We start from the raw sequence: 15,318 nt of genomic DNA, 5'->3' as shown, positions 1-15,318 counted from the left end.
ATAGATACATTTGTCTCTGTATTTAGATCCAATCCGATATATGAGAAGTATGTACTGCAGAAAAAAAACTTGAAATAGGAGATAAAATTTATTTCACCGCGTTATTAGCTACCTAGCTAACATGCTACATAAATCTGGTGGTAATTAAGTACCAGACATTGCTTTATTATTATTAAAAAGGCTTATAATTACAACAACAGCCTGTTAGCAAAATTTTTAATATCCTTTCCCTTGAAAAATATATAAAAAGGAATATACAGCAGCGTGTAAAAGTTTGTTGGTTTATTGAAGTTCTAATATCCACACATATACATTTGTCTCTGTATTTAGATCCAATCTGATATATGTGAAGTATGAACAGCAGGAAAAACAGCTTGAAATAGAAGGTAAAATTAGCTTCACTGTGCTATTAGCTACCTAGCTAACATGGTACATTAGTCTGGTGGTCATAAAGTAATAGACATTGCTTTATTATTATTACTAAAAAGGTTTATCATTGCAAAAACAACCTGTTAGCATAATCTTTAGTATCCTTTCCTGTAAAAATATATATAAAATGAATATACAGTGTTGTGTGTTTGTTGGTTAGTAAACTTCTAATTACCACATAGATACATTTGTCTCTGTATTTAGATCCAATCCGATATATGAGAAGTATGTACTGCAGAAAAAAAACTTGAAATAGGAGATAAAATTTACTTCACCGCGTTATTAGCTACCTAGCTAACATGCTACATAAATCTGGTGGTAATTAAGTACCAGACATTGCTTTATTATTATTAAAAAGGCTTATAATTACAACAACAGCCTGTTAGCAAAATTTTTAATATCCTTTCCCTTGAAAAATATATAAAAAGGAATATACAGCAGCGTGTAAAAGTTTGTTGGTTTATTGAAGTTCTAATATCCACACATATACATTTGTCTCTGTATTTAGATCCAATCTGATATATGTGAAGTATGAACAGCAGGAAAAATAGCTTGAAATAGGAGGTAAAATTAGCTTCACTGCGCTATTAGCTACCTAGCTAACATGCTACATTAGCCTGGTGGTAATAAAATACCAGGAATTGCTTTATTATTATTGTTACTAAACAGGCCTATAATTATAAAAACAACCTGTTAGCATAATCTTTAATATCCTTTCCCTTGAATGCACAGTGTTTTGTAATAGTGTGTTGGTTTATTAAAGTTAAAACGTCCACACATATGCATTTGTCTCTGTTTTTAGATCTAATCTGATATATGTAAAGTATGAAAAGCAGGAAAAACTAAAGTTTCAGGTTAAAACCAACAGTATTAAGTGTGACCTCCCTTCACTCTTAACATGTCTTTAACCCTTTTATTCAGACAATATGAGTTTTATGGCATTAATTTTCTAATGTTTAATACCAGGTTTCATTTTATTGTTTGTGCTGCTTCTTATCATGAGGTCAGAGGTCACAATAAATACTGATTTTAACCTTTACGACACATTTAGTTGAGTTTTTTTTGTGTGTCTTTTAAGGCTGTGGACATATTTCCTGTGTATGTGAAGAAAAGAAAATGAAAAAGAAATATGCATGATCATTTCAACCCTGAATAAACAACATGTGGGTGGAATAAACATCCAAAAGTAATGCTGATTTACTAATTCAACAGTTCTGGGGGTTTTTAGGACAGAGATGGGAGAACTGTGGAAAGAAGATGTAGTTTTACATCCTGGTATCTTACTCAGTATCTTTACTTTTAGCCCCTTTTCCCATTTTGTTTCTGTCCAAGTGCTTTTAGTTCGGCGCTGCGTGGATGATTACCTGTCACTGAAGACTGCCGAGTGCCCGAAGCGGTTGACGTCGTGGTACAGGTCTGGCCGAGGCAGCACCGTCCACTCATCACACGCTGTAATGAAAAGAAGACAAGCAGAGGTCAGACAGTTCATACATTAAATCATACATATCCTCAGCAACGTATTCAGCTGACACGCCACGGGGAGGTTGGCGAGGCCTTTAACAGCTCATATCCCTGTGTCAATGCATCAGCTGACAGGATGTCCTTGGCCCACGAACACAATCCTGTCCAGAACATGTAGTCGGATACAAGACAGGAAATGCATGTGTAAAATACGGTGTCAGAGTGGTGTAGTGGTCAACACTGACAGATCAGTCTATTTTTTTTATTTTTTTTTTTTAATTCACTTTTTATTGACATTCTGTATCAATGTTGACAAAGATATTCATTTTAAATGTCATCAACATTATATTAATCTGAATGTCCCATTTTTTAACAATTAAACAAAAAGAACATAAACAAGTAGGGAGTGAATTGCAGTTATTGTGTTGACTATATCTAATCGTCTATACAAAAATAAAAGTATCAAAGTCCGGTGTGCGTGGCATGATGTATTCCATCCATTTCTTCCACCGCGTAACAAACAAGTCCTTCTTATAGTTCACCTCTGCAGTAAGTCTCTCCATCTTATATACGTCCACTGTAATGTCCATCCACATACTCAGCGTTGGGCTTTCCGATGAAAGCCATTTTCTTGTGATGGCTTTTTTGGCCGCTATTAGCAGGATATTACATAAATATTTGTCTCTCTTTGGCCATCCTTCTGGTATAAGTCCAAAAAATAAAGATTTACATTCAAAGGATAAGTGGCTCCCGATAATTTCTTGTGTTTCCTTATGTATTTCCTTCCAGTAATTTTCGATAACAGACACAATCTATTTTTTAATGATTTTTATGACAAACAAACAGAACAGAGCTGTTCAGGTGAAATCTAACTGGAAATGTTATATTATGTACATTACTAAAGGTTTGACGTGACCAAGGCCACGTCTGTGGGTAAAGCTTTCTCTATGGGTGTTCATTAGTTGCTGGGCAACATGGACCAAACAAGTCATCTTCATTTATTTTCTTTATATGATGTATGATTCATAGACATTTGGTTCACATACACCCATACTTCAAACAGTCTCTGGAAACTATGTGTCATTAACCCTTTCATGCATAATGGTTACTCCAGTGGACAGCTATTCTACAGCTGTTCTCTTGTATATTTTATATGCATATTATATTTTTATATTTTGTTGTTTTAGTTCCATATCAGCCAACACAGTGGACACTTATGCATCATCCCAAACACTGCAATTCATACCATTACTGTAACTTTGCTGTTCTTGATAAACCTGATCTTCAGTTACATGTTTGAGTGTAAATCAATTGTTAATTGTTGGGTTTTTTTTTAAACAAAAAGTTTTTTTTTTTTTGCATATTATCTCCATAAAGTGAGTAATAACTAGTATTAGAATATGTTAAAATGTGAGAAAACATCAGATTAGGAGCATTAAACATGTTTTTATTTCATTGTTTTCATATCGCTTTATGATATTGGGCTTTAAATACATGTTTTTTTGCTTCAAGAATGAAATTCATGGTGTAGCTGAGTGGACAATTTTGTAAATCTATGAAAAAAAAAAAACCCTCAATCTCATTTTTTTTTCATGCCTAAGGAGGAATAAACACACACACACACACACACACACACACAAAAACTCGACTAAGGTCCTCATAATTCATACATGAAAGGGTTAATGTACAAAGTCAATAACAACAGTAATAATAAAACATGGTATGCATCAACATCAATCAATAATTAAATAAATAAATGTTAAACACCACTGAATGACTGGAGAAACACATTCACAATTGATAACTGAAAGCAAGCAATAAATGACAAGTTTTTCACAATTCTCAATTTTGCATAAAAAAATTTAAAAAATAAAAAAATTTCAGAATGCAGACCTATATTAATAAAATCAATTGCATATATTGTGCATTCCAACTCTAAAGTGATGTTAAATGTAGACTTTATTTGTAGTTGTTTTGAAATGTGTTTCCTCCTCCCGATATGGATTCTGTCGCGACAAACAAAATGCTGTATTTTGTAATTTGCAGGCAATATAAACCATAAAAATTAGGTTAAAAGTAGAATATATGTGTATTAATGCATTGTAAAGAGGAGTTGATAATGTTATTTATTTTGTTGTTGTTTTTTGTTGTTGTTGTTGTTGGGGGCGGTTTTCTCTCTTTTTTGTGTTTTATAGGTCTGTAGGTTTGTTGTAATTTTTTTTTTTTTTTTTTTGGATTGTGTCTGTGTGGTCCCTTTATGTCTAAGTACATGTTTATGTAAATGTATAATTTTAAATAAATAAATAAATAAAAAAAAGTAGAATGTACGGGCATTAATGCATTTAATGTGAGAAAGGAAGGCTTTGCTCTTTTTAAGTGAAAGCATTACCTATCATGGGTGAAATACATAGAGCAAATGGTATCCCCTCCAATTTTAAGTTGATCAAAAACGAACTTTCTCTAATAAAACTTCTGGAATTTCCCCTTGTGGAACTAAAAAAGCCATATCTTATCTTATCTTATCTTATCTAAAAAAAAGTCAATCAGTACCACTGAGAGAAAATGACTAGAAACAGATTCACAATCAATAAATTACAGCAAACAATCAATTTTGACTTTTTTATAAGGAAGCACTACTTTCAATTTAGCACATAATTTTTTTTTTCGTTTTACAATTTCCAAAAGCAGAGGCTCTATAAATCTTTTCAATATCCTATATAGTCCAGTCCTACAATAAAAGGAGGTAAACGTGCACTTTATCTGTAATGTTGAAATGTGTACACTCATCCCTGTATGGATTCTGTTAAGACAAACAAAACTATCATTTTGTCATTTGCAGGTGAAAAAAACTTCAAATTTCCGATTAAAAGTGAAATATATGTGCATTAAAAGTCTTTGGGAGGTCTGGGTGTAGAATGATTAATGCCCCATTCATACTAATAAGGATATTTTGCAAAACTGATTTTTCCCTACATTCACATTTGGGTGTCTCCTCCACATGTAAACAGTATTTAAATTCACAAAAACTGTCATTTTTCTAAATTCTGGTTTGTGTGCATGTGTGTGCGTAGTAAAAATTGTTAAAAAAAAAAAAAAAAAAAAAGAGTATCTATTAGAGTGTGTGATGAATCTGCAGCTGAAACATGAGATCCAGGTGTATAAATGAGTGTATGACCTGCAGTAGATGGAGGTCAGCACCGATACCTTTGGGAGACTGGACCGGATCGGACTGGACTTATGGACAAATCCACATCATGTAAAGAACAGACTTCCAAAAGCACAAACAACTCCAAAGGAAACACAAGTTTACAACTGAACTACACCTTCATGACAGATTAAGGTCACTATACCACAGCTCCCAGTAACCCCCCCTCTTCATATCAGACCATGTACATGTGCAACCATGATAATGCAAACATGTAAATAATATAGATTTTTTTTTTTTTTTTCAAATTCATGATTTATGTAACAGCTAAAATTTACTTAGGGGGTCAAATGAGTGGCCATTTTTGTCAAAAAAAAAAAAAAAGTTGTAAGAAATGCATAGAACTGTGTTGAAATAATGCTAATCCATTTGTGCACAGACTACTGATATTATTTGACAGTGGAAGCTCTATTTTCAGAAATATTGGATTTTGAATAGCACGTGTATGTGAAAACTTTTGCTGGTGGATGGATGTGACATTACCCATGATGCTCTGGTCAGTAGCAGTACTTTATTAGTAATAAACTTATATAATTACTATTGCTAATTCTCCTCTTATTCATAAATGTTAGTATTGTGGATCTAAAACAATAACAGCTGACACAAAAACACAAGATTGAATTAGTTATTTATCAGTAATTTTTAGGGGGGGTGTTATTATTATTGCTATTTTTTTATATCAGTATTTTATTATTTTATCAGTAACTTATACTATTTTTACTAAATGCTGCTGACAGTTGGGGACCTGAGTACAATATTTCATTTCTGTGTATTTTTATATGCTGAAATGACAAATAAACTTGAATCTGAATCTGAAAATGTGGCGGATGTGACATGGTTGTTACAGATCCCATCATACTGATGCTCGGCAGCCATGTCACCGTTTCCACAAATGATCCCTGTGCAAAAACTAGGATCAGAATTATTTATTGTATAGTTTATCATCATACTAAAGAGGAAATAACAATACAGAATTGTTATTTCTTTCTAAAAATGCTTATTATTAGAAAACTGTTGATTTAAAAAGTGACGTGTGACATTCTTAGTGTATGTATTGGCGTAACATAAGCAGGATGGATCAGCACCATACTCCAGATTGAACCTGTAAAAATAAAACATGTGATATGTAGGATAGAATCTGGTAAGAAAAATTAGGGAATCTAAAAGAATAGAATATTTGTTTTTCAGGTAAATTCAGTTAAAATATAACTTGGCCATTTGTGACATGAAAATATAGCATTAATTGTGATGAAATTGGACATTTTTGAGCTGAAAACATAGTTCATATGACCATCAACATGTTGCAACAGAACTGAAATCCTGTACATTTGCAGAACTTGCATTTACCAACACAAAGTTCCTTTGGGGATTCACTTATATTGATTTCTTTTGCACAAAGACAGAAATAAGACCTCTAAGTAAATTATAGCCAATAAGTATTCATATAAATACCACTTTTTTTTTCTTTTTATATAAATTTCTCATTTTCACTCGTGGTTTTTCTACCAGTCGTCTCTCAGTGATTGCTTGTTGTATGTTGCTGCTGTTAACTGTGAAATTTCCCCCTGGTGGGATAAATAAAATCTTATCTATGTATCTATTAAAGCCTCTGCATCTGCTCCATCCACAGGTTGGACCCTTCCATCTCCCTGAAATAGTGTTGGTGAGTAACAGCATTATTAAAGACACTATCAGATAAATATAATCCTAATCCATTTATGTTACTGAGAAAAATCTAAAAGCCTCTATTTTCAAAGTCATCACATCATGTCACAGGTTTTTGGAGAATAAAAAGAAAATTTAATAAGAATTTCCTTCATGAATGAGTCTTGATCTGTGCAGTGTTTTCTTAAACAGCTGCTTCAGGACTTTTCAGCTTTGACATTGACATATTAGAAAAGTAATCCCAGATGGAATGTTTTATTACATTAATGAAGTTACACACAGACTGGATTACCTACTGGTAGTGACAAAACTTGGCGATGACTTTCAAAGCACCCTGAGGTAGATTAAGTTTTTTCTTTAGATTTTTACTGATATTCACTGATCCACATTTATGTATTTAGGTATTTAATACTTTCCTTACATTGTTTGAATTACAAAACAACAAAAAAAAAAAAGATGGCTGATCATAAGAACTTATATTTTTTGGAAGGAGTGTTAAGCCGCATTATGTAATAAATTCCCATTATGTAATAAAAGTTCAAAATGTAATAAGAATGTCACATCATCTTGTAATAAAGCCGCATTATGTAATAAACTGACGCATTATGTAATAAACTACCTCAATGCATTATGCAGTAAATTTTTTCGTATTATGTAGTAAGTTATTACAATTTGAGAAATTTATTTCAAAATGCACTTGACACATTTTTATTTTTATCTTTAAACTGTGTAGTTAAAGTTCTGATTACATTACCTGTAGCTCCTGTGACTAATTTCTTCTAAATTGCTCTGAAATTATATGAATTTGGATTGTTATTACATAATGAACCATGTTATTGTATTTTTTTTTTTTTACATAAAAATGCGGCAAAATGCGTTGACGTAGTTTATTACACATTCCATTAAAAAAAATCGATCAATAAATAAAAATGGTTTCAAAAATGTATCTGAAAAAACTGTTGCATGATGCAGTTTCCAATCAAGACAATTTTTTTAAAGTAAAACAGCTAAAACTGTCCACTTCCTGGGTCTCAGGAGGATAATATCTCTATGAAATGAGTAATAACTAATATTAGAGTATGATAAATGTGAGAAAACAGGAGCAATTTAGCAATTAGCGGCATTAAAAATGCTTTTATTTCATAGTCTTCACACAGTATATCACTTTCTGATGATGAGTTTTAAATAAATGTGTCTTTGCTTCAAAACTTAAATGCATGGTGTCCAGCTGAGTGGACATTTTTGTAACTCCATAAAAAAAACAAAAAAAAAAACAATTGCATTGTTTTTTTCATGTGTAAAGTGGAACAAAAATACTCAAGAAAAAAATATTGACTAAGGTTCTCATAATTTGCGCATGAAAGGGTTAATTATACAAATAGTCTTCGACCATGTGCCAGTCTTTGTTTCCATTCTGTTACCGTTGGTGATTTGACACTCTTCCAATTTACTGTTACTATTTTTTTTAGCAATCAATAGTAAAATATGTAAAATACATCTCTGCTCTGCATTAAAATCATTGACCGGTATATTTAGTCTATCCTTTCGCTTTTTCTTCTTCTGTACGACACTGTTTTAACCCATAAAGACCCAAACACCCAGAACCATCTACTGATCTAAACTGTTTCATACCTGCTGATCCACTAATCCTATCAATACATGCAAATAATTGGTGTAAATGCAGTTTCTCATTGTTTCATGGTCGTCAGATATGACCCATTTGGACATTCAGAGGCTCCGTAGTGAACATGGAAACACTGTCATCTTCTACAACATTAATTCACCAACAAAACCCATGGAGTTGGATCAATGACAGCGGATGGAGATGCTTGTTGTAAGTTCAGGTAATGATACCTTTTGCTGAAAAAGTCACTTTTTTTCTTCAGTTTTCATTGTTTTGATGTAATAACCTTTGAATTTACGCCGAGCTTTCATGAACATCTACATCAGGGGTCTCAAACTCATTTTCTTTCAGGGGCCACATTCAGCCCGATTTGATCTCAAGTGGGCCAGACCAGTAAAATAATAGCATAATAACCGATAAATAATGACAACTCCAAATTTTTCTTTGTTTTGGCGCAAAAAAACCCCCATTAAGTTATGAAAATACTTACTTTTCTAAACTATCCAAACAAAAAAGATGGGAATAACCTGAAAAAACTGACATTTCTTCAGAAAACAAAGTGCAGCTTTAACAAGCATTATGGATGGGATCTACAAAGACAACAGTAACAGCCAGAAAATTGTTAAAATTGTGCTCAATTTTCTTTAGACATTTCAGGTAGTTCATATTTGTTCAGGTTATTCACATTTAATTGTTACAGGATAGTTTGTAAATGTGAATATTTTCTTAATTTAATGTTATTTTTTGTACTAAAACAAAGACAAAAATGTGAAACGGTCATTATTTATAGGGATAAAGTGATATTTTTTTCATATCAAACCTAGAAGAAAATATGGAGTCGTTATTTTTTTTGTAGGTTATTATGCTGTTATTTTACTGTAGATCATATTGGTCTGTGTGTGGAACCTGAACTAAAATGAGTTCAACAGTCTTGACTGTGGAATTTTTGCACTTTGCAAATTCATCCAACAGGGCCGCATTGGAACCTTTGGCGGGCCGCATTTGGCCCCCGGGCTGCATGTTTGAGACCCCTGATCTACATGATCAGTCAGTTAAATATAGGAAAATACATGGTTTTGACTGGAAAAAAAAAAATACAATACAGGGGATAATATTATAATAAATTGTCATAAATCACCTAAAACAGTTAAAATAGAGAGAAAAATTCATTTGGGAACTGCCACAAAAGTAGCACTAGGTCTTTATGGGTTAATTGTATGACTGTTTTATATTTTGAATTGATTCTTTTATCTTTCTTTTATTTTATTTTTTTCCCCTGTAAGTCACTTTGGAAAAAAAAGCGTCTGCCAAATGCATACACGTAAATTTATGTTAATGTGATATTGTATTAAATGCAGTCCTGGTGATTCCGAAACAGTGCAGAGTCTGTAACGACACAAGTGAAAACAAAAAGGAGCTGGTGTTTGAGTCTGAAAGTCAAAGCTGCAGGAACACAGAGCAGTCACTGCAGTACATCACCTTCACTGGTTACAATGCAGTGCAAGTCATTATGCTGTCCCACAGGAGATAGTGACGTCTGCAGGAGCTGCTCATTCACAGGTAGACGCTGCACTCTGGTGGTCGGTCTGGGGGTTGCATGTGAGGTGAGCTCCAACTGTTTAGAGCAGGGATTTATTACAACGCATCCACCGATGTCAGGGCAGCGGACGGCCTTAAATTCTGCACTCTAATTGAGTTCAAGTCTGTTAAGGAGGGGCAATTAGTCGTCTTTGCGCGGCCCGTCTCAACTGTAATTACCAGACAATTACGGAGGTGCTGCTGCAGCTGACGGCGACCCTGCAGCTGCACAGTAAATGTGCCAGTGTAAAAAATGCAGTGTTAAAGTATTTTAATTCTTTCGGAGTTATTCCAACAATGGACAGAGTAAAATTTAACAAGATAACTTCCAGTGTTGGTGAAAAGAATTGGAGTTGACAGAGGTTTTACACTGTCAGTGTCATATATTCAGTCTTAAAGTAAATCGACCCTCTCGAAGTTAATTCAACACCGATAAGAGCTAGATACCTTTCAGAGTTAAAAAATAATGACTCTGAAAAGCCCCGCCCACCAACCTCTGCGTTCAATCTGAGTGAGAAGTTGGACTCTGGCATCGCCATCTTCCTCGTATTGAAAAACTGTGTTTGTAAGTTTGTGTAAATAAACTCTTGCTTTTGTTGTTTCATCCAAGCAGAATCTGTGTGCAAGAATAAAGTGACGTCATCGTTGTCACTGTTGGGTACGTGTTTTCAAATACCGAATTTCAAATGGATAACGTGATATCAGGTCGGCAGCTTTCATCGTACATGTCATTTTATGTTTACTTTTAATTGCAATATTTCATTTTTACTTGGAATTAATTGGGTACAGAAATAATGTTATCTTTTTTTGGCCCCTGCAGACACTGGGACTATAGTACATCATATGTAACACTGGTAGGAGACAGGTAAAAATCAACACTCTTTGGAGTCATTTATTTATCGACATGCAGTGTTAAGTAGATTTAACACTGGAAAAGTTATTTCTTAACACTTAACTCTTTGGTGTTGAATGTGAATAACACTATGGGTGTTACTTCTCACATAGTGTAAAACTTGATTGACACTAATTAGTGTAGTGTAGTGTAAAATATTAACTCTTACTAGAGTAAAGTTGACTCTGGAAATGTAACTATGTTCAGTGTAAATTTTACACTTTGTAGATAGGGACCATATGTTCACTGAGGTAAACACTGGCGGTTTTACTGTGTGGATGCAACGGGGGGGGGGGGGGGGGGGGGGGGGGGGATACTCTGCTGTCTGATTTAAAAAAAAAAACAACAGGATGATGAGTGGTTAAACGTAGGTCAAAGTTCCAATTTTTTATGAATTTTTAAATTTTTTTTTTACCCCATTTACTTAAAATGGCTGAAATTTCCTATCGCTATAAAAATGTCAATTTTAACTCAATTTACTTAAAACATTGCAGAGATATAGAGATTAATTTTGAACATCGCTGTGCAAAATATGTAAGCACTAGCTTGTTTTGGAAATTTTTTGATCAAATTTTAAATCTTTTTCTTTTCCCATTTACTTATAATTGGCTATAATTTTTCAAATTCCATCAAACTTGGCACATTTATAGAGGCAGTTGATAAGCAGACATCAGCACATGCATAGACATGATGACGTCAGCTGGATCGATGCCAAAATAAGCTACAATACGTGCAAGGGGTGGGGTTTGTTGTGCCTGGAACCACTTGGCTTTGTTTTAGTGCAAAAAAAAAAATCACATTAAATTATGATAATGTTTATATTTATAAACGATCCAAACAACAAAGATAACAATTTAAACAAAACTAACCAATGCAATGATATTTATCCCAAAATAAAACTATATTAGGACATTTATTATTATTACTAGCGGCATTGTACCCGTGGTGCCATTGTACGATAGCGCCCTCCCTGGTGCAACAGCAGCATTGCACTCGTACGCCCTCCCGTGCTGCAACATCGAGACATCAATCGGACACGCATCCGACACAGAACGTCCATTATAGTATGGTAGGATTTTGTATCCCAGATCAACAACTGAACATTTTAGGTAATCGGCTTGAAGTTTGGGCATATTTTCAGTTTTTACTACAATCGCTGCTGCTGACAAACAATTATGTCGTACTCAGAGAAATGCTCATTGGAAGTCTTGACCTTATATGTGCAAATGTCGTGATGTAACTAGTCATAAAACCTAACAAATTAAGCAGGAATTAGAACAGGTTGTAGAAATCCACTCGATTTTTGCAAAAATGAATATAAAGATCGCTTTGCAGCACCTGGAGGGTTCAAATTCAAACTGTATGAACGATTAGGGTCCAAATACACAAATAAATGAACCAAAGACTAATAAAAGTGGGTTTAGATAAATATGACCCTTTTAAACTAACCATTGCAATGATATTTATCCCAATATAAAACTATATAATTTAATTTGTCGTTATCGTTTTATATCCCAGACCCCTGTTAGAAAAGAAACACCTGAATTCAACGTGTCCACATACTTTTGTCCACATACTGTACATCTCTGCTCATTATGTCATCAGCTAACGGTATGTGGTACCATAAATAAATAAACAGGACACCATGCTGGGACTTCTATTAATGAGACGCCTGTACATGTGCTGCAGCAGCACTAACCATCACCTGAACGCCGCTCCACATCTGCTTAGAGAAAGAAAATGTAAAAAAAGAAAGAAAAGCTGTTTGTGGAGGAGTGTTCTGTCCCAACATGCAATTCTCATGAACAAAGCGTTTTGGTACAGGAAGGGGGTGCTTGTGCCTCTGAGAATGAAATTTCACTGACTGTCAATCATCTTTGTAATGACACAGAAAAACAGAAAGCCCTGGGGCCACTTCAGGGCCTGCAGGGAATTCTGCCTCCCATTCAGACAAGACTGAAGCCTCCCATTAATGAGCAGCAGAAAAAAAAAAAAAAAAAAAAAGACTCAAAAACAATGTTCTCAGGCGGTTAAGGGTCCTGACAAAGCTGTGCTAAGTTCTGTAAGGATTTCACACTGAACTTTAATTAGGATTATACTTAAAAGTTACACAAAAAGAACAGCCGGCAATGTTCGATCTTCATATTTAACTCAGAAATGAAAACATTTTAGTCATTAAACACACTTCCCGCCTCCTTCAGATAAACCTCAGGGAGTAGTCTGAACTTTTCACCTCTGCTTCCCAACGTGAAGGTTCGGTGTCCTGCTTCAGGGCACTACAGCAGTAAGAATAAACATAAGAGAACAGACAGTAAGCAGCTTTAGTTGTTCACAGCTTCGGCTATGATGCTGTGCTCTAGAGCCCGACCGATATGGGATTTTTGGGGCCGATGCCGATACCGATATCGGGGGCTAAAAAAAGCCGATATCAAATATATCGGCCGATATCCGATATTGGCCGATAATCGATATATTGGCCGATATATGAAATAAGAACACTGATCTACACAGGATATAATAATCTTATATTAGATAATTGTGGACAGGTAATAAACAGTTGCATAAATCTTTGTTTATCTCATAAATATAATTTACACAACTTTCAAATGCAAACTATGCAATCACTAAAATAATTAGAGCAAAAAATATTGACCACACAATTATGTTTTCACTCACAAATTTGGATGTGTCTGCCTCATGCACTACAACTTCTTATGTGGACTAAGGACTAAACTGAACATGTGCAGAGTGAATTAGGTGAGTCCTAAGTTGCTCCTGATTGGAGCAACTGGAAGAGTTACAACTGACCCGTGTTACAACTGTCCCCAGTCTCCCCTACACTATTAACACCCAGGCGTGTCTGCAGAATGAAACTGTGAGGGAGACAGGAAGTGCACGGACGTGTGTGTGTGTGTGTGTGTGTGTGTGTGTGTGTGGGGGTGAATACTTCATAAGACGGGGGGGGTCTGTTATTTTTGGAGTGGGGGGTGGGGGTGTAGTTCTGTGATTATGTGATTGTGTGTGTGTGGGGGGGGTGATAGCGTTATTGTCCGAGAAGGAGTGAAAGTGAAACTAACTCGCATTAAAGTTCCTGTTATTCTACGGGCAGCACACACACACACACACACACACACACACACACACACACACACAGAGGAGCAGCGAGCGACAGAATCTCCATGCAGCAAAAAAAGTTAATATATCAGCTACATATTGGCCGATGTTGATTAATTAGTGATACGCTTTAATCGGTCAGTCTCTACTGCGTTCACGCTGCATTCACAGTCACTTCGGAAATCCCAAAGGAGCTGCAGGGATGGTCTTTGACACAGGTGTCAAACATACGGCCCATGGGCCAACACCGGCCCGCTAAAGGGTCCAGTTCAGCCCGAGGGAGGAATTTGTGAAATGCAAATGTTACACAGGAGATATTAATAATCATTTAAGTTCAGGGGCCACATTCAGCCCAATCTGACCTCAAGTGGACCGGACCAGTAAAATATTAAAATTACACTATGACAATGTCTGGGCTTATAAACTATCCTTTCAAAAAAACAGTGAATAACCTGAAGAAATACGAACAACCTGAAACGTCTAAAGAGAAGTAAATTCTATTTTATCAATATTCTGCCTGTTACGAAATGTTTTGTGTATTTGTAGATCCACTGTGATCTGTAAGTTATAATGTACACGTGAAAATATGAAGCTGAGGCAGAATACTGTTAAAACTGCACTTATTTTTCTTAATAAATTTCTCTTTTTTTCATGATTGGTCATGTTATTCCCATTTTTAAAGGATAATTTGCAGATGTAAACATTTTCATAATATAATTTTACTTTTTTCACTCTAAAACAATGAAAAGTTTGGAGTTGACGTTATTTCTATATTATTATGGTATTATATAACTGGTCTGATCCACTTCAGTTCTTTTTTGGGAGGACGTGGACCCTGACACCCCTGGTCCATGACACCATATCTAAGGCAAAAATCAAATGATATGTCACTGTCCAAACACTGTAAATTAAGTTACTGTGCCTCTGTTTGGATTACAGTTTCTTTGTAAAATGCCACAACACATAATAAACACCTACAAAGACTAAACTTGCCAGCTATGGACTCAGAAAGAACCATTAAATCTAGGAAAACAAAGAAAATGTCTTTGGTATTCATCTGGTTAAGGTGGAGCAGATAAAGGCTTCTAATAGAAGGGAAAACCCCACTGTTATAAATTGAACATTTACAAAAAAATACTTTTTGTGAAAGATTAAGTGTTGTAAATATGCTATGTGCATGTGTCCGTGACTATATAGTGAATAATGTTTTAAATCTAAATTTATAGAAATATCTATTTAAAAAAATAGCAGATTTTGTTTTTCTCTATTTTATGTTTCACTCTTGTATGTTGTGTTATGTTGTGTTGTGTTATGTTACGTTACAATATGTTATGTTATGCTATGCTATCC

General features: G+C 34.6%; 1 protein-coding gene across 1 annotated transcript in view; it reads right to left on the bottom strand.

Annotated features, from left to right (window-relative positions):
- atrn (attractin) overlaps positions 1 to 15,318 on the bottom strand; it is a 607,345-nt gene that overhangs the window by 408,388 nt on the left and 183,639 nt on the right. Inside the window, exon 11 of the mRNA XM_030126085.1 lies at positions 1,794 to 1,878. Coding sequence (XP_029981945.1) covers positions 1,794 to 1,878 — 85 coding nt within the window. The remainder of the gene's footprint in view (positions 1 to 1,793; positions 1,879 to 15,318) is intronic.

This window comes from Sphaeramia orbicularis, chromosome 22, assembly GCF_902148855.1.
Source record: "Sphaeramia orbicularis chromosome 22, fSphaOr1.1, whole genome shotgun sequence".
Lineage (NCBI taxonomy): Eukaryota > Metazoa > Chordata > Actinopteri > Kurtiformes > Apogonidae > Sphaeramia > Sphaeramia orbicularis.
Note: the sequence above shows the minus strand (reverse complement) of the source record. Positions and strands in the feature narration are given on the sequence as shown.